The sequence below is a fragment of the Salmo trutta genome, chromosome 15 (assembly GCF_901001165.1).
Source record: "Salmo trutta chromosome 15, fSalTru1.1, whole genome shotgun sequence".
Lineage (NCBI taxonomy): Eukaryota > Metazoa > Chordata > Actinopteri > Salmoniformes > Salmonidae > Salmo > Salmo trutta.
This window is the reverse complement of record NC_042971.1, coordinates 28,688,826-28,714,999: the sequence shown is the minus strand read 5'-3', so window position 1 is coordinate 28,714,999 and position 26,174 is coordinate 28,688,826. Positions and strand designations below refer to the sequence as shown.

General features: G+C 43.1%; 4 protein-coding genes across 9 annotated transcripts in view; all 4 read left to right on the top strand.

Annotated features, from left to right (window-relative positions):
* Positions 1–26,174, top strand: part of LOC115148712 (uncharacterized) — a 229,906-nt gene that overhangs the window by 26,343 nt on the left and 177,389 nt on the right. The window lies entirely within an intron of this gene.
* Positions 2,725–26,058, top strand: LOC115148715 (uncharacterized). 5 transcript variants are annotated; one of them, XM_029690862.1, is made up of 10 exons: positions 2,725–3,543; positions 12,082–12,143; positions 12,221–12,295; positions 12,428–12,466; positions 12,578–12,652; positions 12,961–13,062; positions 13,153–13,287; positions 13,480–13,767; positions 13,902–14,044; positions 14,760–15,614. In XM_029690862.1, exons 2-10 carry the CDS (start codon positions 12,090–12,092, stop codon positions 14,803–14,805), a joined length of 957 nt encoding a protein of 318 aa, XP_029546722.1. In that variant the 5' UTR covers positions 2,725–3,543; positions 12,082–12,089; the 3' UTR covers positions 14,806–15,614. The 5 variants fall into 5 exon arrangements, with proteins under 5 accessions (XP_029546722.1, XP_029546723.1, XP_029546721.1 ...); XM_029690863.1 differs by lacking the exons at positions 2,725–3,543; positions 14,760–15,614 and adding an exon at positions 25,867–26,058 and having other exon boundaries at positions 12,050–12,143; XM_029690861.1 differs by lacking the exon at positions 2,725–3,543 and having other exon boundaries at positions 12,050–12,143.
* LOC115148738 (Meckel syndrome type 1 protein-like) lies at positions 16,465–18,462 on the top strand. 2 transcript variants are annotated; one of them, XR_003866741.1, is made up of 6 exons: positions 16,465–16,589; positions 16,724–16,858; positions 17,275–17,372; positions 17,539–17,667; positions 17,796–18,073; positions 18,309–18,462. XR_003866741.1 is itself a non-coding variant. In XM_029690923.1 (5 exons), exons 1-5 carry the CDS (start codon positions 16,476–16,478, stop codon positions 17,920–17,922), a joined length of 603 nt encoding a protein of 200 aa, XP_029546783.1. In that variant the 5' UTR covers positions 16,465–16,475; the 3' UTR covers positions 17,923–18,462. The 2 variants fall into 2 exon arrangements, 1 of the variants encoding a protein (XP_029546783.1); XM_029690923.1 differs by having other exon boundaries at positions 17,796–18,462.
* On the top strand, positions 24,694–25,852 carry LOC115148737 (uncharacterized). Its single transcript, XM_029690922.1, has 3 exons — positions 24,694–24,870; positions 24,961–25,095; positions 25,292–25,852. The coding sequence occupies exons 1-3, from the start codon at positions 24,715–24,717 to the stop codon at positions 25,613–25,615; spliced, it is 615 nt and encodes a 204-aa protein (XP_029546782.1). The 5' UTR covers positions 24,694–24,714; the 3' UTR covers positions 25,616–25,852.

Genomic DNA, 26,174 nt, shown 5'->3' with positions numbered 1-26,174 from the left:
GAGGGGTTAGTTCCTGTATCCCTCTCCCGTATGGTTAAGAGCTTTGTTTTTGGGGTCAGCGTACCCATGTTAGCCCTGCCCTGGCTGTTTCTGCTCATCATAATATTGTTGGTCCCACACACTGTCTTCTTCTGCAATGTCATCATCACACTCCAAATAACTGATGCACTCTGCGGTCGCCAGTTTCCTCCAACACATTGGTGTGGCTGGCTTCTGTGTGAAGAAGCAGTGTGGCTTGGCAGGGTTGTGTTTCGGAGGAAGCATGGCTCTCGACCTTTGCCTTTTCCAAGTCCGTAGGGGAGTTGCAGAGATGGGACAAGACTGTACCTACCAATTGGATATCACGAAAAATGTATCAAAGCACCAAAACATTTTTATAATAATTGCTCGTTGTGCACAGTAAAGAAAAGCAATAAATTACTACCTATTTTGCATAAACTACTGGATCAAGTGGTAAAAGTAATGTAACAGGTCATGATGGAACACGTTATTCGATATCAGTAATGCAAGAGAAAAAGTTCAAAGGCACACAAATGAACATGAACCCTGCCATATCACTACTGTCTTGTTTTGCACGCTTTGTACAAAATAATACAATGCAGTATTTCTTAACGTAGCTCTTTATTAGCTAGCTACAACTTGCATGTTCACTTATCTCCAACCATGATCAACTGACCATGACCTAACCCTCTGGGTGGTCTTAACCAATCATAGCACAGTACGATACGGCGGTAAAATGCATCCAATTATAATTCAGTATGTTTACACATATGAATATTACAACTACAATAGTTTAGGGGTTTCTATATTAAAAGAAACACCAAAAGGACTGCTGAACATCGCCCTTATATCATCCACTTCATTCCATTTCATATAGTTAATGTTCAGCAGAACCTCAAGTTGAAGTAAATATTTTGTATTGGACCTCCAACCATCAGCATAGAAAGACACCTAGATAAAATACTTATTGAGTGGCATAGTAGTAGGTGCCAGGTGCATTGGGTTGACTGTGTCAAGAACTGCAACGCTACTGGGTTTTTCACGCTCAACAGTTTCCCGTGTGTATCAAGAATGGTCCACCACCCAAAGGACATCCAGACAACTTGACTACTGTGGGAAGCATTGGAGACAACATGGGCCAGCATCTCTGTGGAACACTTTCAACACCTTGTAGAGTCCATGCCTGATTAATTGAGGCTGTTCTTAATATTGGTGAGGTGTTCCTAATGTTTTGTATACTACACACCAGAGGAAGTGATTATCAGAACACACATAAATGACAGTTAATAGACGTTTTCATGTTGTACTGAAAGTGCACATATAACCAACACATATTGCATTGCCTTTATGCTGTGGTAGTGTCCATCTAATCGTAACTAGTTGGCACTAAGCCTTAGTCTGAGAGCGTGAGAAAAAAAACACCTGGACACTTTTACAGTTTACCGCCACTTAATCTAAGACCTATTCTTTAATGAACCGATGAAAAACAAGGCTCAATTACTAAATAGTTACTGCAATTTAAATGTATAAATTTAACAATACATGGTACAATATGAATGTGCTACAAGTATGTATATTTTACTCTAATCTTACTCTTCTCTCTGTATTTACACAACCTTCCTAGGGCATCTGAATAGGCAGTCATGTTGAATTTTGTAAATACATTTACAGATTGCAAATAAAGAATGCTTTCAATGCCTTACATTTGAAGACTTAATATACAAGATAAAATGCCTTGTGGGGATCTTCACAGCATGATACACGTCCTGATGACATATTTAATTTCATAATCACCTCTGTTTTTGCCTAGTTTCACTTACAATTGTACAATCGAGTTTGCGAATGTACAATTAGCCCCATAATTCAGTTTGCGATGATGATCCGCTCAGCAAAGTCAGCCAAAACTTAAAACCAACTTTAATATGGAGAAGTCAACGTACAAGTGTAAGTAGAAACAAATGTAAATAAAAAAACTCCTAATCCCCAAAATGGGAGAATGAAACAATATTTCTATTTTTGAGAATGTGGGAATGGTCCATGGACACTTAAGGGACAGTCATGTCTAGTGTGTTTCATTTGGTGATCTCATGAAGGACAGGAAACACACATAACTGTATCTCTTAAAGTGTACATTTCCCAGCTGTTAGTTTTACAGCTGAATGTTGTATAAGATGAATGAATAAGTATCAGAATACTTTTGAAAAGATAACAATGTGATTTAGTCTTCTAAATCAGAATTGGTTGTTTTATGGTATTTATGCACAGTCAGTGGCCACGCCCAGGTGACCACAAACATGAGACGGCCCCTTTTCCCTCCAGCAGATGGACCGGCGACAACAGAGAGAAACAACAACATGTTAAGTAACCCATGTATGAACTAATTGTGAGTGAGTTTTATGTAATTCTGTGATTGATTAAGTTAGTAAATAAATCATTAAGCCAATTTGTATATTGCTGATTCATGATTCTATGCTAGGGTTCGTGCAGATATCCAAGGGTTTGCGACATTCAGTAATGACACTGATGAGGCAATAAAATTCATTAATAAGCGACTATTTTGATAAGATATGAAAATATCTGAGGAGTTATATTTGGGAAATTGACACTATAATTTTTCCGTGGTGCCCCGACTTCCTCGTTAAAGTTACATGATTAGTTTTATCGCGTAGTAAAATTACACATAGAGAATGGATTTGATAATATACAGTCTTCACATTTAATGATAGTCAACGACACGAAAGCATATAACTTTCCTTACATCACACTTATACATTGCAATTTTCGATTTACCTGATACAGTAGGATGGCTAACATTCGATGTCTGCGAAGACGTTGTCTTCTAGCCAAGACATGAAATGCAATCATAATTGATTAGCGCATAAGGCACACACAACAGTTCCATGATGACTGAAAACACAAGCATGGGATGAACAGCTGACACATTTCCGGGCGGTCCATTTAACATTGAATAATTCTTCCCTCGCCCCTTGCCCTGCAAGTGTCAACTCATCAGCCGTCATGAAACGTCATCAGAAGTGTCCACTTTATGTGAGGGCTGAGGGGAGAAGGTGTGTATTTTAAGTGTTTGGAATGCAGCCCTGGTGTGTTGTATTGGGATTGTGCCACAGAGCATTATGGGGGTTCTATGTGGTGACAAATGTAGTGAAGTTGTTGGATAGAGATTAAAAGTGAAGAATGATAGTTGAGCATTTTGTTATATTATTCAATTCAAATTCGTTTTTTCAAATTACAGGAGAGCGAGGAGGTATATTTCAAAATATTTTCGTGGTTTTAGAACTTTATTTTTGTGTGTTGTTAGCAAGGCAAATTTTAATAAATTACAGGAACTCCAGTAGCTAGCTAGCTAACGTTACCAGCGCGAGTGTGCAGTTATCTCCTCCAGAATGGTAGAATGGCCAACACTGCCAAAAATGTTGTGGATTTCTTTGGTTGAAGAACCCCTTTCATTCTCTGGGGTACACGGAAAAGGTGCGAATTAAAAGCGAGGGTCGACCTCTGCTTGAGATCACTTTCATGAAGAAGGTGAGGGCGTTCAATACTATATGGTATCAAAAGTATTTCTGGTTAATAGGGAGAAACTGCCTCTCATGAGGACCGCCACAGGAAAGGAAGACCCAGAGTTACCTCTGCTGCAGAGGATAAGTTCATTAGAGGTACCAGCCTCAGAAATTGCAGCCCAAATAAATGCTTTACAGAGTTCAAGTAACAGACACACCTCAACATCAACTGTTAAAAGTAGACTGTATGAATCAGGCCTTCATGGTGTAATTGCTGCAAAGAAACCACTACTAAAGGACACCAATAATAATAAGAGACTTGCTTGGGCCAAGAAACACGAGCAATGGACATTAGACTGGTGGAAACTTGTCCTTTGGTCTGATGAGTCCAAATTGAAGATTTATTTTGTTCCAACTGCCGTGTCTTTGTGAGACGCGGTGTGGGTGAACGGATGATCTCCGCATGTGTCTTTCCCACCGTAAAGCATGGAGGAGGAGGTGTTATGGTGTGGGAGGGATTTGCTGGTGACGCTGTCTTTGATTTATTGAGAATTCAAGGCACACTTAACCAGCATGGCTACCACAGCATTCTGCAGCGATATGCCATTCCATCTGACTTGGGCTTAGTGGGACGATCATTTGTTTTTCACCAAGACAATGACCCAACACCTCCATGCTGTGTAAGGGCTATTTTACCAAGAAGAAGAGTGATGGAGTGCTGTATCAGATGACCTGGCCTCCACAATCCTTGACCTCAACCAAGTTGAGATGGTTTGGGAGGAGTCAGACTGCAAAGTGAAGGAAAAGCAGCCAACAAGTGCTCTTCATATGTGGGAACTCATTCAAGACTGTTGTAAAAGCATTCCAGGTGACGTTGGTTGAGAGAATACCAAGAGTGTGATAAGCTGTCATCAAAGCAAAGGGTGGCTATTTGAAGAATCTCAAATATAAAATATATTTACATTTATTTAACACTTTTTATGGGGTTACTACATTATTCGATATTTCATAGTTTTGATGTCTTCACTATTATTCTACAATGTAGAAAATAGTAAAAATAAAGAAACACCCTTGAATGAGTAGCTGTTCTAATGTATGGAACATCAATCCAGAGCCTCTCAGCCAGGTCATCTCTGCTGTTCCCATAGAGACACAACAGATAGATCAATCTGTTGATTCATATGGCCATTTTGGTTGGCTTGGTTGCATTGACAATCATCCATTCGAGATGCTAAAGAATGCTATACTATGGAAGGTCCTTGAGAGTCAATGCCAGTGTATACTATGGCTGCCATGAGTACATGCCTTTCTGTCTCCTCAGTCTGGAAGGGTGACTTGTCTGATAGAGAGAAAATATGATGAGGTGAACTCATCCTCCAATTCTGAATGGACTATGACCAGCTAGCTCTCTGACACACAGCTCGATGATGGCAATGATGCCTCTACTGAGGACAGTCCAGAGCCTCCAAAGGAACCACAAGGACCACTGAAAGACCATCGACTGGTAGGCATCTTTTTAGTGTGTGTGTGTGTGTGTCACATCTCAATGGTTTGACCCTATGTCTGTAGATATTATTGTGGCCATGTTCAACATCCTCCTCCCTGCATCTGTGAGTTCACTGAATAAGATGTCACACCAGATTGAGGTTGTCCCCAAGGTCCGGCCCTGCAGGCAGCAGCTGGACAAGAAGACACAGTGGACCAACACCAACAAGGAGAACCTGAGGAGGATCAAAGAAAACCTGACCTCAATAGAACTCATCCTGGAGGAAGGCCTGGAGACGCTCAATGACGGTCAGGACATCAACCAAGAGAGGCAGAAGAAGAATGAGGGATGCTGTAGAGGATGGATTGCGAAGTGGATGAGGAGGAGGAAGGAGAGACTGAGGGATGAAGACGTGGCTAGGGAGGTCAAGAGGATGGGCGAGGAGGTGAGGGCACTGATCCAAGAGATGAAGAGAAACTGCAGTGAAGGTGATCTTAAGGCAGTAGACCTGGACAGTTGGCTGAATGACTTGTAGGTCGAAAGTGGCATTCAAGAAATGCACTGGAGAGATGGCCGAAATTATAGACAGCATGGCAGAAATGCAGACCAGTATAGCCGAGAACAGTCTCCTCAAGTCATAAAAAAAGAACAATGTCCAGAGCTTTGTAAGTTACTCCTACTTATTGAGTGTAGTCATGTATCTGCAATGTGTTTAGTTATAAAGTATATCTACAGATTGTTTTTAACATAGCACTTTCCAGATATTTGACTTGTTTCTGGTCCTACAGAGCCCAGGGATGGTCTCTGGTCCTGTGTTTGGCAACACTGGCCTCTATCCTCTTGTGACCTCAGCACCCCGGACCCTGGCTGAAGCCCTACGGGCCCTGCCCTCTGCTGTGGCCCCTCCCTCCCCAGAGAATGTCCCGAGGCCTCTGACTCCTCTCAGCCCTGTCTTTATTGCTCTACCCACTACAGAGAAGTTCCCATACCGCCGTAGCTCTCGGCTGGCCCCCATAACCAACCTGAGTGAGACCGGCCCCACAGGTGAGAGGAAAAACAAGAAGGGTATATTGGCCATAAGTCCTTCTATAGTATAGCATAGCTCTAGATATAGTAGCTCAAGAGAATATACCCCATAAGCTTACATTACTTTTTCTCCTTGTCCAAAATATTCAGGAAGGGAAGGTCAATAAGAAAAACAAGGGCAAGGCCAAAAAAGTAGTGAAGCAAGAGAAGGCCAGTAAGATGCAACAGATGGGAAATGTTGGAGAAAGTAAGGAGGAGGACAAGAAAGAGGAAAAGAAGAGTCTGGGGAAGAGGTGAGGAAATAGAGGAGGGAGAAGTGGAACATAACCAGGGAATACTAGACTAGAGAATTAGAGAAATAGAATGAGGTAGCAGAGAAAGAGCAGCTATCTGATGTGTAAGTGCAAACTTACGCAATAAGGCACGAGGAGGTGTGGTATATGGCCAATATATCATGGCTAAGGGCTGTTCTTATGCACGACGCAACACGGACTACCTGGATACAGTTCTTAGCCATGGTATATTGGCCAAACCCCCAAGGTGTTTTATTGCTATTAACTGGTTACCAATGTAATTAGAGCAGTAAAAATAAATGTTTTGTCATTCCCTCGTTTGTTAAGTCAAACGACACCGCTGGTCCTGCTCACATTGCCCTACCTTATGCTTTGACCTCTTTCTCCCCTCTCTCTCCAGATGAAATCTTGCGACTTGTGACGGCCGGCCACCCAACAACCTGCCCGCTTGACCCTATTCCCTCCTCTCTTCTCCAGACCATTTCCGGAGACCTTCTCCCTTACCTCACCTCGCTCATCAACTCATCCTTGACCGCTGGCTACGTCCCTTCCGTCTTCAAGAGAGCGAGAGTTGCACCCCTCCTCAAAAAACCTACACTCGATCCCTCCGATGTCAGCAACTACAGACCAGTATCCCTTCTTTCTTTTCTCTCCAAAACTGTTGAGCGTGCCGTCCTTGGCCAGCTCTCTTGCTATCTCTCTCAGAATGACCTTCGTGATCCAAATCAGTCAGGTTTCAAGACTGGTCATTCAACTGAGACTGCTCTTCTCTGTGTCTCGGAGGCTCTCCGCACTGCTAAAGCTAACTCTCTCTCCTCTGCTCTCATCTTTCTAGACCTATCTGCTGCCTTTGATACTGTGAACCATCAGATCTTCCTCTCCACCCTCTCCGAGTTGGGCATCTCCGGCGCGGCTCACTCTTGGATTGCGTCCTACCTGACAGGTCGCTCCTACCAGGTGGCGTGGTGAGAATCCGTCTCCGCACCACGTGCTCTCACCACTTGTGTCCCCCAGGGCTCAGTTCTAGGCCCTCTCCTATTCTCGCTATACACCAAGTCACTTGGCTCTGTCATATCCTCACATGGTCTCTCCTATCATTGCTACGCAGACAACACACAATTAATCTTCTCCTTTCCCCCTTCTGATAACCAGGTGGCGAATCGCATCTCTGCATGTCTGGCAGACATATCAGTGTGGATGACGGATCACCACCTCAAGCTGAACCTCGGCAAGACGGAGCTGCTCTTCCTCCCGGGGAAGGACTGCCCGTTCCATGATCTCGCCATCACGGTTGACAACTCCATTGTGTCCTCCTCCCAGAGTGCTAAGAGCCTTGGCGTGACCCTGGACAACACCCTGTCGTTCTCCGCTAACATCAAGGCGGTGACCCGATCCTGTAGGTTCATGCTCTACAACATTCGCAGAGTACGACCCTGCCTTACACAGGAAGCGGAGCAGGTCCTAATCCAGGCATTTGTCATCTCCCGTCTGGATTACTGCAACTCGCTGTTGGCGGGGCTCCCTGCCTGTGCCATTAAACCCCTACAACTCATCCAGAACACCGCAGCCCGTCTGGTGTTCAACCTTCCCAAGTTCTCTCATGTCACCCCGCTCCTCCGCACACTCCACTGGCTTCCAGTTGAAGCTCGCATCTGCTACAAGACCATGGTGCTTGCCTACGGAGCTGTGAGGGGAACGGCACCTCCGTACCTTCAGGCTCTGATCAGTCCCTACATCCAAAGAAGGGCACTGCGTTCATCCACCTCTGGCCTGCTCGCCTCCCTACCTCTGCCGAAGTACAGTTCCCGCTCAGCCCAGCCCTGAGCTGTAAGTAGTTAAGGAAAGAAAAACGGAATACATCAGTGTCATATAAATTGCCTGATTTATCAAGGTTGTATAAATCAAGAGTGCCAAAATAAATAAAGATTTGATTTGAAGAGATTTGTCTACCGTATGTGTAGAACAACACAAAGTACAAGCCAAAAGGAGTGGTCTTACAATCAACTGACAATCAAAACCTCCTTGTATTGATTTGACCTTGAACATTCAGTCTGATTGACACTTCAAACCAAAATCATCAGTGAAGAAACCGTGTACCTTTTAAGTACTGCCTCAGTAACAAGTTCAGCTTGACAAGTTCAGCTTGACCAAAATCACCTAATGGGATTTTTTTTTAAAAGACATTCCAAAATGTTTATTTAAATGTTCTTTTATTTTTCTGTCTTATTGGATCATGTTGTCAGGCATGGTTTGTATGACAGATGTTATTTCTAAGTAAAATATTCTGTAACAAGTGTTGTTTTTGTGCTCAATGGTGGATCAATTCATAATCATTTAAGAGATGTGTGCACAAACACCAGCTCATTGGCCAGCTCCTGCATGAAGGGCAGGTGGGACGCTACGAGCTGGTGAAACCTCAGGCCTCACACTGACTGGATATGTCATAGCTCCAACAATACTTACCACAACAACAACAAAAATCACACCTGATCAACATTTCAATGTATAACAAATGAGAGAGCTCTGTCATTCAATCAGTTTTCTATGTCATCAATCTGTCAATAAAGACACAGGTGCACCTGGGTGAACCATCACAGACTCGGGCATGTTTGCTGTGAAACTCTGGGGGGCACTGACAGACAGACTGGAGAGAATGTTGAGCCACTGGGCCCCAGTGAGTTCTGGATTGAGAGGCAGATGTCTGCCAATGACTGTGTCCATGACTATGTCCATGACCTTGACTGTGGCTGCAGCTGTGTTCATGTTCGTGACTTTACCCAAAGCTATGCTTGAGGACATATCCATGGTTGTGACCATAATAACCTGAGAACTGAACAGGGCTCCCCTGTGTATAGTAGGAGTGGGCCCAGCCTTCAAATGTCTTTGGTGTGGTATCGGTAGCCTGTAGGTTGGAGGAAACTGGAGCGTAGGCTTGGACTGGGTAGAAATGATTCTGCAACCAAAGAGAATGTGGAGAGATTACAGAGAGCTTATCTAACTAAACAGTAATTCTCTATCTAATCATGGGGACCACTAGGTGCCTATTGTACAGTATTCAATTACAGCTGAGGATCATCTATTGAAACTGCTCCTCATTATACTGTAGTACATCATGTACTCTGGCTTGCACCCAGCAATCATGTTCATTTAATGACCTCTCGTCTTATAGGATAAATGATGCGTCTAGTGCTTTCTCAGTACTCAGGGTGGGTGGACCGTCTTCCTTCTCTATTGATGCAGGGTCATACAGGACATCAATGTTCAGGGGCACAACTTTCACTGGGGACAGGGAGACATGCCCCCCTCCCCCACATTCTGAAATTGCATTTTTGTCCCCCCCCAGATTTATCATTGAAAGGTGATACAAAACGAGGCAAAAGTGTGCTTTAGGGCCATGAGGACGCGGTTGGGAAGTCTGTTTGGAGTATTTGTCCAACCGGATGAAAAAAGAAAAACACTTCTAAAACCAAAGTTGTCCCTCAGCAGCCTGAAAGGCATCTTCTTGTCCAGCACTGATGCCCTAGCATCAGACATGTCTAGAAGTGGGTGCCAGCCCTTTCCATGTTTCCCCAGAGCAAGATAAGGAGAATGTGTGACACAGTGATTTTCCTAACCAAACATCCCATTATGTACAGCATGATGACTCAACACAAATTTCAAGTATATCATTTATTTTTATTTAACCTTTATTTAACTAAGCAAGTCAGTTAAGAACAAATTCTTATTTACAATGACGGCCTACCCTGGCCAAACCCGGACAGCGCTGGGCCAATTGTGCACCGTCCGATGGGATTCCCAATCACAGCCGGATGTGATACAGCCTGGATTCGAACCAGGGACTGTAGACTGAGATGCAGTGCCTTAGACCACAGCGCCGCACATAAACATATTACAACTTAACTACACTACTAAGCACACTTAAAGCTGTAACATACTGCAGTGTATCATGGTTATTGTCAACCACAAGGTTGGAGTAAGGATGGAGATCCCCCTGCGATGATGGGGATGCAGAGGAAGACAGTGTGTGGGACCAAAAGTGTTACGATGACCAGAAACAGCCAGGGCTAACATGGGTACACTGACCCCAAAAAGAAAGCCCTCAACCATAACCACTGTGGCCATACCCATAAGGGAGAGAGATACAGGAACTAACCCCTCCCCTTGATTTTTGGCAGATGCACCAAACAGTACCAGCCCCAGGAGGGTGTACAACACCCCTGTGCTGATAGAGAGCAGCTGAAACACGAGGAGGAACCAAACAGTGTCCACACTCTTCTCAATCCCACCAGAGGTGCACCAGAACCCCAATGCTGAAGAGTAGCTGGGTCACTGTCTTGTGGTGGAAGGAGTATGTGATGATCTTGTGTACCGCAAAGGAAGAGGAGAGCATTAAAACTGAAATTATCGGGTTGACAGACATCAGCGGCATTGATGTGTTGTGCTCTAGCTTGCTGCTGTAGCCTACTGGCACCATATGTTACGTCATTAACGTTAGCTACAAGTTGTAGCAAGCTAGATAACGTTACAACAGTCCCATACAAAGTAGCTAGCTAGCTACCGAGCATATGATTCTTAAATCACCCAGTCCCTCCTTGCTAACGTACCATGCCCATTGGCAAAAACTGTAGTTCCAAGACTTTAGACATCCTCTGATATACCGAAATATGTAGTGACAGTAAACAAAACAAATGATACTATAATGACAGCAACAATGCCACTTTTTAGCCTGAACTCAGTAGTAAAACTCTTGAACCTCTGAACCACATCTTTCTAAACTATTCGGGTGATCATGTTGATGCTCAGTGCATACTTGTCAAACTACTAGAGGGTATTCAAGCACAATACAACATGTCAGTTACGACACTTCCTCCAATATTGCACAACACTTTAGCCAAGACTTGAGTAGCTAGCTTGCTAAACCAAAACAAATGTACTGTACTTCCGCATTTGGATTAATCACTTTCACAACCACAAAGTAACTGTTGCGCAGATCATGAAGTGCGCTAAGGCAGTGCTGCATTTAAAGACACTTCCACCTGCTGGCTTGTGCCTGAAATGTGATGACCAAAGAGTCCTCAACAGCTCATTTGAGTTAGATAGAAAGATAAGATAGATATATTTGATTTGACAGTTTAATAAAATAATAAAACCGTTTAATTAAATAAAACGTGTCAGGCCAGGGACAACACATTAAAGTAAACGGCTTCCATTGTCTTCCCTTAATGTTACTCAAAGTAAAATAATAAAAAAATATTTGGCAAGGAATGGTTTCTTCCTATTGATATCATGTTGGCCTATCTATGTAAAACGTCCAACCAACCATCGATACAACCATTACTCAGTCATTAGGATATAATAAGCACATCACGTTCGTTATTGAGCTACAACCAGTGAGAAGATGCGACTACCAGTCCGGCTCCAAACAAGCCTTTTTCTTGTGACGTTTTATGCGCGGTCATAAAGCTGTGATATAAAATGACGTAGCCATGCATTAATTCACTACATAAACTGTGTTCAGATTTGATTTAATCTACAATCGTTTTCTTCACTCAGGTTGTTGCAGGTAATCTTTGGCCTTTTGGGGCACCTCCTTCCAAACATATATATATATATATATATATATATATATATATATATATATATATATATATATATAGGGAATAGGGCGCCATTTGGAATGCCATCTTTGTGTGTGTGTGTCTGTGTGTGAGTCAGGATGGGTTTTGTGTCAATCAATTGATGGAAATGTTTCCCTCAGAAAGAAAGATGGACCGTAATGATGAGAGAATCAAAAGAGCTTTAAGACGCCGCCCTTATGTGGTAAATATCAAATATTTGTTTGTTTTGTCCTGTTTTTGTTATATTATCACATTCTAAATTGAGTGTTGTGTTGACAGTTGAAACCAGTGAGGGTGAACACCCCTGATTCCGTGTTGTGGCCAACCGGCAAGGTGCACAGAAGGCCAAAGCCTGTAAGTCATATCCGACCTGAAACAATAACACATACACATTAGTTATGCATTCTGCATGTACAAACTGCAGTTATCAGAATGAAAGCAAATGCAGAAATCCCTATCTAACCACATTGAATGCTGTCTTGACAGTCTACTTCAGTGCAGACCCCTCAGATCCACAAAAGGCCTGTAAGTCACATTCATATTCAACCACATAACAGTACTTATATTATTTATTGATACACAATTCAAGGCCAAAATGAGCAAAGCAGTGTTTAATTCATTCTTTACTGTTAACAGCCAATCATTGTGAGCTATGGGCAGGACCAAACATCTGGGGATGGATGGAGCATCAATCCAGAGCCTCTCAGCCAGGTCATCTCTGCTGTTCCCATAGAGACACAACAGATAGATCAATCTGTTGATTCATATGGCCATTTTGGGTGGCTTGGTTGAATTGACAATCATCCATTCTAGATGCTAAAGAATCCTATATTATGGAAGGTCTTTAGACCCACCCCTAATGTTATGGGAGTTGCATTTATTGCATTTTCAGTTACCCATGTATTACTCACTACTTGTAAAACCATGTTGGATTGCCTACATATTCTACATTTCCTTGAGGGTCAATGCCAGTGTATTCTATGGCTGCCATGAGTACATGCCTTTCTCTGTCTCCTCAGTCTGGAAGGGTGACTCGGCTGATGGAGAGAAAATATGATGTGACCTCATCCTCCAGTTCTGATGACTTTTCCATCTACTCCTTCACTGACTGTGAATCGGAGGTAAAAGAGTTGTACCCTACCGTCCATGTCTTTGTTCAGTGACATCACTGTGAGGAGGATGGTCTCTGACTAGTTGACTCTGATACACAGTGTGATGATGAGGATCATGAAAGGAGGACACCACCGCTGAAAGTTGAGGATGGAAAGGTGACCAAGCTTGACGTGAAGGTTATGGACGAGGATGATGATCTGTCTCTCCACTCCTTCGATGAGTCAGACTTCCTGGTAAGTTCTGAATATTACATTTTTTTATATATATATATATATATACATGGGGGATTGGAAATGATGCAGACAATTACTTATTGAGTGTAGTCATGTATCTGCAATATGTATAGAGTAGTTATAAAGTATTTCTACAGATTGTGTTGAACATAGCACTTTCCTGATATGTTACTTTACTTTCTGGTCCTACAGAGCCCAGGGAAGGACTCAGGTCCTGTATCTGTCAAGAATGGTCTCTCTCCTCTTGTGACCTCAGCACACCGGACCCTGGCTGAAGCCCTACGGGCCCTGCCCTCTGCTGTAGGCTCTCCCTACCCAGTAAATGTCCCAAGGCCTCTGACTCCTCTCAGCCCTGTCATTATCGCTCCGCCCCGAACAGAGAACTTCCCATACCGCCACAGCCCTCGCCTGGCTCCCATCACCAACCTGAGCGAGTCCGGCAGGAAGCTGCTCCAGGAAATGGCTGGAGTGGCCCCACAGGTGAGAGGAAATACAAGAAGGGAATATTGGCTGTAAGTCCTTCTATAGTATAGCATAGCTCTAGGTATCGTAGCTCAAGAGAAGAGAAAACCTATAAGCTTACATTACTTTATCTCCTTGTCCAAAATATTCAGGAAGGGAAGGTCAATAAGAAAAACAAGGGCAAGGCCAAAAAAGTAGTGAAGCAAGAGAAGGCCAGTAAGATGCAACAGATGGGAAATGTTGGAGGAAGTAAGGAGGAGGACAAGAAAGAGGAAAAGAAGAGTCTGGGGAAGAGGTGAGGAAATAGAGGAGGGAGAAGTGGAACATAACCAGGGAATACTAGACTAGAGAATTAGAGAAATAGAATGAGGTAGCAGAGAAAGAGCAGATATCTGATGTTTAAGTGCAAACTTACGCAATAAGGCACGAGGAGGTGTGGTATATGGCCAATATATCATGGCTAAGGGCTGTTCTTATGCACAACGCAACACAGAGTACCTGGATACAGCCCTTAGCCGTGGTATATTGGCCATATACCACAAACCCCCGAGGTGCCTTATTGCTATTATTAGCTGGTTACCAACGTAATTAGAGCAGTAAAAATACATGTTTTTGTCACACCCGTGGTATATGGTCTGTTATAAACTGGGTGGTTCGAGCCCTGAATGCTGATTGGCTGACAGCCGTGGTGTATCAGACCGTATACCACAGGTATGACAAAGCATTTATTTTTACTGCTCTAATTACGTTGGTAACCAGTTCATAATAGCAAAAAGAAACCTTGGGGGTTTGTGGTATATGGCCATTATACCACGGCTAAGGGCTGTATCCAGGCACTCCGTGTCGTGTTGTACCTAAGAACAGCCCTTAGGTGTGGTATATTGACCATATAACACACCCCCTCGTGCCTTATTGCTTAAATATACCACGGCTGTCAGCCAATCAGCATTCAGGGATCCAACCACCCAGTTTATAATACTATTTATTCTCCTGTGGTTTTTGATTGACAGGTTTCTTCAGTGGCTGCTGCCCAAACTGAGATGTTCAAAGAAATAATGGCCAACTATTACTTCTAACACACACACACACACACACACACACACACACACACACACACACACACACACACACACACACACACACACACACACACACACACACACACACAGATTTTGAGTATTGGTTATTCCTACAACACACACAAACGTAATTTCAGAGACAGGAATTATGATTAGCAAAATACATATATTGGTCTCATTCTTATATTTTGAGACATGCAGCAATATAAAAAAAAAAAACGATATTGGTCTCCATCCAGCCTATGATAATGAGTTGGATTTACATGCTTAGGCTTGGAAATATATCCAGGAGAAGCAGGGTCAACACCTCTACTCATGTCATAAGTGCCATGACATCTTTAGTAACCACAGAGAGATAAGACCTCTGTCTCCACAGTCTCATCCAAAGAACAGCACCAACCTTAGGGCAGTGTCACTGGTATCCTTGGGCCAAAGTGAAGAGGTGAGGGCCCCTTACTGGTCTCCTTGCAATATCTGGTCTCCCACACAGAGATGGAAATCTATACCTGTTTAGACCCTGGAGGATATGGCTTCAGATGAAAGACAGCAGAGAGATGCAGAATGTAGAAGCTTCAAACACTGTGATATGCAAATTCAGGACCATTGTACACTGAAGTGGAGCATGCATCTGGTCTGAAGCATGTCAAAAGAGTGCAAATGAACTGGGACTGGAGGACTGCATCACATTTGAACTAAATTAGCATGTATCTGATTTAGCTACACTCATCTGTACTTGAATTGTGCTGTTTGAAACGTGTATTTCCAATAAAGCTTTTTAAATTGCAATTATTTGTGTCAGACAGATTTTTCTCTTAATTAATTACATCAGGGGTTCTTAAACTTTTTACAGCAAGGGAATATTATTGTACTGATATTACCTTACCTGTTATCAGTGGGGGGGTTTATTCTGCTGCTCTGGACTGGATCCCACGGTAGGTGGCGGTAGTGAACCAATAAATAGTTGGATTGCTCGCCAGAAACCCAACCTGGCAGGCAGACTGTTGTTACCATGCAACGAGCAGACGCTTGTGAAAAGTACTAGCTACAAAATTGTCTCAATTGCTTGCTGCGCGTTTGTGTGTATGTTGCTAATCTAGCTAGTTAGCTAGCCATCAATAAAGTTCCTAACGTTACAACATGGCAGACGGCTGCAGCACCGACACCGGAGAGGCTACCTATTGTTCCCGAGATGCTGTTAAAAACCTTACAATTAAGTAAGTTGCAGTTGGCCTTTGTGTGGCTTTTATTCCTTGCATTGCCATAAAAGCAAGACAATGTCGTTAGCTAACGTTAGCTCTCAAAGCAGATGATGATAAACACCCAGTATATTGCTTGACCTGATCCCTGAGTTTGCCATGAAAACATGTTATTTAGCTAGCTAGAATCCTGTTTACCTTGTTTATATTTACAATGGTGTTACAGGATCCATATTCAGAGATTCACCTCCACAGCAGCCCTCTCCTAACACCTTCAGCAGCAGGTTTTGACTCAACAGGAGAGGGGAGTCATTGAGCTGGACACCCTCAACTCACAGGCTCAATCAGGTATTAACACTGTTTTGAAACAGAAAGATGTTAGATGTTTTGAAACAGAAAGATGTTAGATGTTTTGATACAGAAAGATGTTATATGCTTCTTAGTTGAGTAGATGTTATTTTCGTGGTGGCTAGATATGGACCAGAACATCTTGGTTTTGTTTTCAGCCGGAGATGATGATGAGGAGGAGTTGGTGGTAGGCTGGCAGGAGAAGCTGTTCAGTCAGGTAGGTCCTCTACCAGTGTCCTTATAACAAATAAGACTTTACTGTTTAGGATAGTTTGATTTTGCATAGTAAGTTGTGTGTGTGTGTGTCTGTGTGTGTCTGTGTGTGTGTAATATGAAGTGGTTTTGTTCCAGAGTGAGTCAGTATACCAGACTCCACTGGAGAGACAGTACCACACAGAGATCATGGCTCTGGAGCGGACCAGGGGCAGACGGAACCGCAGGATTTTCACCTACACCGATTCTGACTGCTACACCAATTGGGAAGGGGTGGGTTTCTACTGAATCTCCATTTCTGTAACGGTTCCATAACCACAGACGCTGGGAGACAGGAAGCAAGTACAGGGTGAGGATTTATTAATAAATAGACATGAAACTAAAGAAGAACAGAGTCTGGACAAGAGAAACAAAACGACATCAATGTAGACAAGGGAATGAAACTGAGGAAGTGACAGATATAGGGGAGGCAATCAATGACGTGATCCAGGTGAGTCCGATGAAGCGCTGGTGCGCGTAACGATGGTGACAGGTGTGCGTAATGATGAGCAGCCTGGCGACCTCGTGCTCCAGAGAGGGGGAGCGGGAGCAGACGTGACAATTTCATTATTCAAAACAAAGAATTTACCTTGTTTCTGTCCCAAAGAAACGTTAGTGTTTTAAAGTTGTTTTTGATATACTCATTACAGGATTCCCAGAGTATGGTGAGGCAGGTCAAGTCCAACCCTACCTTCCTGGCACATAGGATGGCCAATGTCAGACACAGACGACAGGACAGACAGCCAGTGTAGGTCCCTGTTACTCACCAAAGTGAATTATTATTAAAGTGAATGTAATTGAAGCAACATTGATGTGTGATGTGCTGCTTTGAAGACAAACAGTGTACCGGTATGTTCATATTACACCATACCCTTTTATGCAAAACGTGTTTGTGGTATTCTGTTGGTCTGCAGTGACAGCACCTTCCCCAAGTCCAGGCTGATTTCCTGGGAGCCCTCGGAGGACTTTGTGAAGACCAGCCACGTGGTCAACACACCTGTACAGACCATGCACATCATGGGGGACCTGGGACCACCGGGCAAGTGAGTAGCACAAGGGGAAAAACCACTATGTAGCCTATGCACTTATTACACTGCTTTGTATGTAATAACTTTGAAGTACATTCCAATTCAGGAATTGAAAAGTGGCATTGTATTCTTGTATTCCTCAGACTTGGCCAAAAGGAGAAGGAATGCTTGTTGTGCACGATAAGAGCAGATGGAAATGAAGTGGTTACCATCAAACCAGACTTCAACAAAGGCAAGGAGCCCTGCAGGCCAGTGACCCGCACCCGCTGAAGTCAAAATGCTTTACCCCTAGCTCAAATAAGGGTCACTGACTTGGTAGCAGAATTCATACAGTACAAGCCATTTACTGTGTTATGATGCTGTGTGTTTGCACTCAAGGTTGAGACGGAGGGGGAGGAATAGCAACAGTGCATATATAGACGTGAGTGACTGAGTGTGTAGTGTTATTCACTGTTGGTGCACTGTAATAATACTTGTATTGTAGTTCACCCCAAAATCAAAACTTGGCAGATGTTTTTGTAACCCAAAGTGGCCTAATGTCAGATTTGTCCTTATGCATGTACATACAGTACACTGATGAAATATTATTATAGCCTTTCAGGCAGGTTAGAGTCTTTTCTATGATGATGACCTCTCCTCTGTTTTTCTCCTTTCAGCATTATGTACGTCATAAAGACTACCTCAACAGCTTGTTTGGCCAGGACTGAAATGGTATGTATGTAGTTTGTGACAGATCCTTAACACAAGTTGTTTAATCAGAAAAGGTCATCTCAAATACAATTTTATTTGTCACATGCACCGAATACAACAGGTGTAGTAGACCTTACAGTGAAATGCTTATTTACAAGCCCTTAACCAACAATGCAGTTTAAGAAAAATAAGTGTTAAGTAAAAAATAGATAATTAAAATAAAAGTAACAAATAATTAGAGAGCAGCAGTAAAATAACAATTGCGAGGCTATATACAGGCTTTACCGGTACAGAACCAATGTATGGGGGCACCGTTTTTTAAAAAAAATCTTTATTTTAACAGGGAAAACAGACTGAGACCTGGATCTCTTTTACGGCTGTGCCCTGTGTAAACATGTTGACATGTACAGTTTTAGGCATACAGACAAGAACATTTCAAACATACAAAACAAAGACACAATTCAACAGAAACAATCACAGACAACATCATATTGATCCTCCATAACATTTTTGAAATGGGTAAGGGACACCAGAGTGTCTAACTTAAGTTGGATCTGCAGTTTGTTCCATAAATAAGGTGCAAAGGAACTAAAGGCAGTCCTACCCAACTCTGTGGAGACCGCAGGAGTCTCTAATGTAATCCACATCTGTGATCTGGTTTTAAAATGTGTATATCTAGTGGAAATTAATGATGATATATATGGAGGTAGTTTTAAAAGAAGTGCTTTATAAATAAACAAGAGAGCATGTTGCTCTCGCCTCACAGATAGAGAGGCCCAACCCACATGTGTATATAGGATACAGTGATGAGTTTTGTAACTATCACCTGTGATAAACCTGAGTGCACAATGGTAAATAGCATCCAGTGGTTTTAATGTGTTTGCCGATGCATGCATATAGATAATATCACCATAATCTAAAACGGACATAAAAGTAGCCTGCACAATTTGTTTTCTATTTACGGAGGACAGACAAGCCCTGTTTCTGTAAAGGAACCCTATCTTGAATTTGAGCTTTTTTCCCAATTCAGTAACATGTTTTTTAAAAGAAAGCCTATCATCTAACCATACCCCTAAATATTTATATGCAGAGACCTGTTTTGATTTGAGTACCATCCAAGCTAGTGATTACAAAAGTGTTTCTAACTGAGAGTTTAGACCTAGAAAAAAACATGACATTTGTTTTCTTAGCGTTTAAAACAAGTTTAAGCTGTAAAAGAGACCCCTGTAGTATCCTAAAATCAGACTCCAACTGCATTAAAGCTTGGTCCGCTGTTGGAGCAATAGAGTACATCACTGTGTCATCTGCATATAAATGGAATTTACAATATCTGACATCATCACCAATGTTGTTTATATAAAGTGAGAACAATAGTGGGCCAATTATTGAATCCTGAGGGACCCCTTTAAGTAACTGTAAGGGGTCAGACTTGACCCCGTCGACCATGACGGCCTGAGTTCTATCTTTAAGATAGTCATAAAACCATCGGCAGGCATCAGTGCCCACTCCTATAGATGACAGCTTACTCAAAAGGATAGCATGGTCTACAGTGTCAAAAGCTTTTGACAAATCTACAAACAACGCAGCACAGTGCTTTCTATCATCTAAGGCATTTGCAATATCATTTACAACAAGCATAGTGGCCGATGTGGTACTGTGTTTAGATCTAAAACCAGAATGATTGGTGCTAAGAATACTGTTAGCAGAAAGAAAAGACTGTAACTGTTTGTTGACTATAGATTCTAGGATCTTTGCCAGACAAGGGAGCCTAGAGATGGGTCGATAGTTATCCAAATCACTACCGTCACCTCCCTTATGTAATGGCAGAAGAAAAACTGCTTTCCACACCTTAGGGATATTTCCTGTGCTTAATGTTAGATTAAAAATGTGTGTCACTGAACCAGCAATGATAGGTGCAGCACACTTAAGTAAGAACGGGTCTAAATTGTCAGCGCCTAAGGATTTCTTAGTATCAATGGCACACAGGGCAGCTAGAACCTCTGCTTCGGTTATTTTCTGGAAACTAAAAACAGGGTTACCATGCAAAAAGTCTGGGTAGCCATTTGATTAGCTGTTAAGGAGTCTTATGGGTTCGGGGTAGAAGCTGTTAAGAAGTCTTTTGGACCTAAACTTGGTGCTCCAGTACCGCTTGCCGTGCAGTAGCAGAGAGGACATTCTATGACAAGGGTGGCTGGAGTCTTTGATCGTTTTTAGGGCCTTCTTCTGACACCGCCTGATATAGAGGTCCTGGATGGCAGGAAGCTTGGCTCCAGTGATGTACTGGGCCGTACGCACTACCCTCTGTAGTGCCTTGCGGTCAAAGTCCGAGCAGTTGCCATACCAGGCAGTGATTCAACCAGTCAGGATGCTCTCGATGGTGCAGCTGTAGAATTCTTTGAGGATCTGAGGACCCATGCCAAATCTTTTCAGTCTCTTGTGGGGGAATAGGCTTTGTTGTGCCCTCTTCACGACTCTTGGTGTGTTTGGACCATGATAGTTTGGTGATGTGGACACCAAGGAACTTGAAGCTCTCAACCTGCTCCACTACAGCCCTGTCGATGAGAATGGGGGCGTGCTTGGTCCTCCATTTCCTGTAGTCCACAATCATCTCCTTTGTCTTGATCACATTAAGGGAGAGGTTGTTGTCCTTGCACCACATGGCCAGGTCTCTGACCTCCCAATAGGCTGTCTTGTCGGTGATCAGGCCTACCACTGTTGTGTCATTGGCATACTTAATGATGGTGTTGGTGTCATGCCTGGCCATGCAGTCATTAGTGAAAAGGGAGTACAGGAGGGGTGGTATGCAAATTGGAGTGGGTCTTGGGTTTCTGGGATAGTGGTATTGATGTGAGCCATGACCAGCCTTGCAAAACACTTCATGGCTACAGACGTAAGTGCTACGGGTCGGTAGTCATTTAGGCAGGTTACCTTAGTGTTCTTGGGCACAGGAACTATGGTGGTCTGCTTGAAACATGTTGGTATTACAAACTCAGTCAGGCACAGGTTGAAAATGTCAATGAAGACACTTGCCAGTTGGTCAGCACATGCTCAGACTACACGTCCTGGTAATCCGTCTGGCTCTGTGGCCTTGTTTAATGGTCTTACTCACATCGGCTACAGAGGGCGTGATCACACAGTCGTCTGGAAGAGCTGATGCTGTCATGCATGTTTCAGTGTTGCTTGCCTCGACGCGAGCATAGAAGTAATTTAGCTTGTCTGGTAAGCTCGTGTCACTGGGCAGCTCGCGGCTGTGCATCTCTTTGTAGTCTGTAATAGTTTGCAAGCCCTGCCGCATCCGACGAGTGTCGGAGCCAGTGTAGTACGATTCAATCTTAGTCCTGTATTGATGCTTTGCCTGTTTGATGGTTCATCATAGGGCATAGCAGGAGTTCTTATAAGCTTCCGGGTTATAGTCTCGCTCCTTGAAAGCGGAAGTTCTACCCTTTCAGCTCAGTGCGGATGTTGCCTGTAATCAATGGCATCTGGAAGGGGTATGTATGCACGGTCACTTTGGGGACGATTGCCTCGATGCACTTATTGATGAAGTCAGTGACTAATGTGGTGTGCTCCTCAATGCCATCGGAAGAATCCTGGAACATATTCCAGTCTGTGGAAGCAGAACAGTCCTGTAGCTTAGCATCAGCTTCATCTGACCACTTTGTTTACTGACCGAGTCACTGGTGCTTCCTGATTTAGTTTTTGCTTGTAAGCAGGAACCAGGAGAATAGAATTATGGTCAAATTTGCCAAATGGAGGGAGAGTTTTGTACGCGTCTCTGTGTGTGGAGTAAAGGTGGTCTAGAGTTTTTTTCCCCTCTGGTTGCACATGTGACATGCTGGTATAAATTAGGTAAGACGGATTTAAGTTTCCCTGCATTAAAATCCCCTGGCCACTAGGAGCACCGCCTCTGGATGAGCGTTTTCCTGTTTGGTTATGGCCGTGTTTAGCTCATTGAGTGCGTTCTTCGTGCCAGCATCGGTTTGTGGTGGTAAATAGACAGCTACGAAGAATATAGATGAAAACTCTCTTGGTAAATAGTGTGGTCTACAGCTTATCATGAGATACTCTACTTCAGGTGAGAAAAACCTTGAGACTTCCTTAGATTTCGTGCACCAGCTGTTGTTTACAAATACACATAGACCGCCACCCCTTGTCTTACCAGAGGCGGCTGTTCTATCCTGCCGAATAAGCGTAAAACCCGCCAGTTGTATGTTATTCATGTCGTTGTTCAACCACGTCTCGATGAAACATAAGATATTACAGTTTTTAATGTCCCGTTGGTAGGATATATGTGCTCGTAGTTTGGCTATTTTATTATCCAATGATTGTACGTTGGCTAATAGGACCGATGGTAAAGGCAGATTACCCACTCGCCATCAGATCCTTACAAGGGACCAAGACCTACATCCCTTATATCGCTGTCTCTTTCTCCTGCGAATGATGGGGATGAGGGCCTTGTCGGGTTTCTGGAGTAAATCCTTCGCGTCCAACTCGTTAAAGAAAAAATCTTCTTCCAGTACGGGATGAGTAAACGCTGTCCTGATATCGAGAAGCTCTTTTCGGTCATAAGAGACGGTGGCAGAAACATTATGTACAAAATAAGTTACAAATAACGCGACAAAACACACACAATAGCAGCCATCTCCTCCAGCGCCATTATTGTTGAGTTTGTGGTGGTTCTTTGGTTCTTTGACTTTTCTATAGGCGACTACTTGGACTAGACGCTGTCCTATCTGTTGGACTATGGTACTTATCTGGCCTATTAGCACTGCATCATCATTGGGTTTAGGAGTGGAGGTGCTAACAACCTGGGGCCTAGGTGAGTTGACTGCATGATGACCATGAGAAGCTGCATTGTCCCCACTGACTAAAGGAACTTCCCGTGCAATTTCACTACCATTGACATCACCACACACACTAGGACTACCAGTTGGGAAAGGAATAGGTAACCCCAACACACCCCTTCCCCTACCAACTTTGACAGTTGTAAGCAGATCTGAACAACCAATACGGTCGAAACTCATTGTAGTAGCTCAAAATGAAAGTAAAAAAAAATGTATAGTACGACAGAAATAACTGAGACAGAGGACAGTGTTGCATCAATGTTACAGCTTGTTGCGTTTCTTCTCGCCAACTAACAAAATGTGGAACAAGGGAAATGGTCTGAATACTTTCCGAATGCACTGTACACAATCCATGTCTCAATGCTTAAAAATCCTTCTTTAATCTGTCTCCTCCCCTTCATCTACACTGATTTGAAGTGGATTTAACAAGTGACATCAATAAGGGACCCTAGCTTTCAACTGGATTCACCTGGTCCCGTGTGGCTCAGTTGGTAGAGCATGGTGTTTGCAACGCCAGGGTTGTGGGTTCGATTCCCACGGGGGACCAGTACGGAGAAAAAATGTATGCATTCACTACTGTAAGTCGCTCTGGATAAGAGCGTCTGCTAAACGACTAAAATGTAAATGTCATGGAAAGAGCATGTGTTCTTAATGTTTTGTATACTCAGTGTATGTTCAGACTAAACAAGAGATTTACTGCTCACTAAGTTCACTGCTACCTCCAGCAGCATTATTTATTTCCTGACCAGTCATGTGAAAAGTCTGGGTTTTGGAGAAATCTTTTGCAATAGCGCTCAGGTTTACTAAACCATTGGAACTATTAATTTCCATTATCTGATAGAATCAGCCCCATAATGAATTTATTTGACTGATTTCCTTATATGAACTGTAACTCAGTAAAATCTTTGAAATTATTGCGTGTTGCGTTTATTTTTGTTCAGTATCCATTAATGTAGAAGTGTTCAGAAACATATTCTATTCGCATTTACATTAAAAGTGACTCCAAAATGGCACAATACATTATTGGGCACAACATCATCTGAAACAACCAAAACAAGCTTGATGTAGTCATTGCATGCTAGGAATATGTAAGTCACATTCAAATTCAACCACATAACAGTACTTATATTATTTATTGATACACAATTCAAGGCCAAAATGAGCAAAGCAGTGTTGAATGCATTCTTTACTGTTAACAGCCAATCATTGTGAGCTATGGGCAGGACCAAACATCTGGGGATGGATGGAGCATCAATCCAGAGCCTCTCAGCCAGGTCATCTCTGCTGTTCCCATAGAGACACAACAGATAGATCAATCTGTTGATTCATATGGCCATTTTGGGTGGCTTGGTTGAATTGACAATCATCCATTCTAGATGCTAAAGAATCCTATACTATGGAAGGTCTTTAGACCCACCCCTAATGTTATGGGAGTTGCATTTATTGCATTTTCAGTTACCCATGTATTACTCACTACTTGTACAACCATGTTGGATTGCCTACATATTCTACATTTCCTTGAGGGTCAATGCCAGTGTATTCTATGGCTGCCATGAGTACATGCCTTTCTCTGTCTCCTCAGTCTGGAAGGGTGACTCGGCTGATGGAGAGAAAATATGATGTGACCTCATCCTCCAGTTCTGATGGCTTTTCCATCTACTCCTTCACTGACTGTGAATCGGAGGTAAAAGAGTTGTACCCTACCGTCCATGTCTTTGTTGAGTGACATCACTGTGAGGAGGATGGTCTCTGACTAGTTGACTCTGATACACAGTGTGATGATGAGGATCATGAAAGGAGGACACCACCGCTGAAAGTTGAGGATGGAAAGGTGACCAAGCTTGACGTGAAGGTTATGGACGAGGATGATGATCTGTCTCTCCACTCCTTCGATGAGTCAGACTTCCTGGTAAGTTCTGCATATTACATTTTTTTATATATATATATATATATATATACATGGGGGATTGGAAATGATGCAGACAATTACTTATTGAGTGTAGTCATGTATCTGCAATATGTATAGAGTAGTTATAAAGTATTTCTACAGATTGTGTTGAACATAGCACTTTCCTGATATGTTACTTTACTTTCTGGTCCTACAGAGCCCAGGGAAGGACTCAGGTCCTGTATCTGTCAAGAATGGTCTCTCTCCTCTTGTGACCTCAGCACACCGGACCCTGGCTGAAGCCCTACGGGCCCTGCCCTCTGCTGTAGGCTCTCCCTACCCAGTAAATGTCCCAAGGCCTCTGACTCCTCTCAGCCCTGTCATTATCGCTCCGCCCCGAACAGAAAACTTCCCATACCGCCACAGCCCTCGCCTGGCTCCCATCACCAACCTGAGCGAGTCCGGCAGGAAGCTGCTCCAGGAAATGGCTGGAGTGGCCCCACAGGTGAGAGGAAATACAAGAAGGGAATATTGGCTGTAAGTCCTTCTATAGTATAGCATAAGTCCTTCTATAGTATAGCATAGCTCTAGGTATCGTAGCTCAAGAGAAGAGAAAACCTATAAGCTTACATTACTTTATCTCCTTGTCCAAAATATTCAGGAAGGGAAGGTCAATAAGAAAAACAAGGGCAAGGCCAAAAAAGTAGTGAAGCAAGAGAAGGCCAGTAAGATGCAACAGATGGGAAATGTTGGAGAAAGTAAGGAGGAGGACAAGAAAGAGGAAAAGAAGAGGTGAGGAAATAGAGGAGGGAGAAGTGGAACATAACCAGGGAATACTAGACTAGAGAATTAGAGAAATAGAATGAGGTAGCAGAGAAAGAGCAGATATCTGATGTGTAAGTGCAAACTTACGCAATAAGGCACGAGGAGGTGTGGTATATGGCCAATATATCATGGCTAAGGGCTGTTCTTATGCACAACGCAACACGGAGTACCTGGATACAGCCCTTAGCCGTGGTATATTGGCCATATACCACAAACCCCCGAGGTGCCTTATTGCTATTATTAGCTGGTTACCAACGTAATTAGAGCAGTAAAAA

Excerpts from the sequence above, each read along its gene's own strand:
- LOC115148715 (XM_029690861.1), top strand. The coding sequence starts at position 12,063 with ATGGAAATGTTTCCCTCAGAAAGAAAGATGGACCGTAATGATGAGAGA. Across the intron at positions 12,653-12,960 it reads ATCCAGAGCCTCTCAGCCAG|TCTGGAAGGGTGACTCGGCT; the intron begins GTCATCTCTGCT and ends CTGTCTCCTCAG. Across the intron at positions 13,768-13,901 it reads TGGCTGGAGTGGCCCCACAG|GAAGGGAAGGTCAATAAGAA; the intron begins GTGAGAGGAAAT and ends CAAAATATTCAG.
- LOC115148738 (XM_029690923.1), top strand. The coding sequence starts at position 16,476 with ATGTTATTTTCGTGGTGGCTAGATATGGACCAGAACATCTTGGTTTTG. Across the intron at positions 16,859-17,274 it reads GCTACACCAATTGGGAAGGG|GATTCCCAGAGTATGGTGAG; the intron begins GTGGGTTTCTAC and ends TACTCATTACAG. Across the intron at positions 17,373-17,538 it reads CGACAGGACAGACAGCCAGT|TGACAGCACCTTCCCCAAGT; the intron begins GTAGGTCCCTGT and ends GTTGGTCTGCAG.
- LOC115148737 (XM_029690922.1), top strand. The coding sequence starts at position 24,715 with ATGCCAGTGTATTCTATGGCTGCCATGAGTACATGCCTTTCTCTGTCT. Across the intron at positions 24,871-24,960 it reads TCACTGACTGTGAATCGGAG|TGTGATGATGAGGATCATGA; the intron begins GTAAAAGAGTTG and ends TCTGATACACAG. Across the intron at positions 25,096-25,291 it reads TCGATGAGTCAGACTTCCTG|AGCCCAGGGAAGGACTCAGG; the intron begins GTAAGTTCTGCA and ends CTGGTCCTACAG.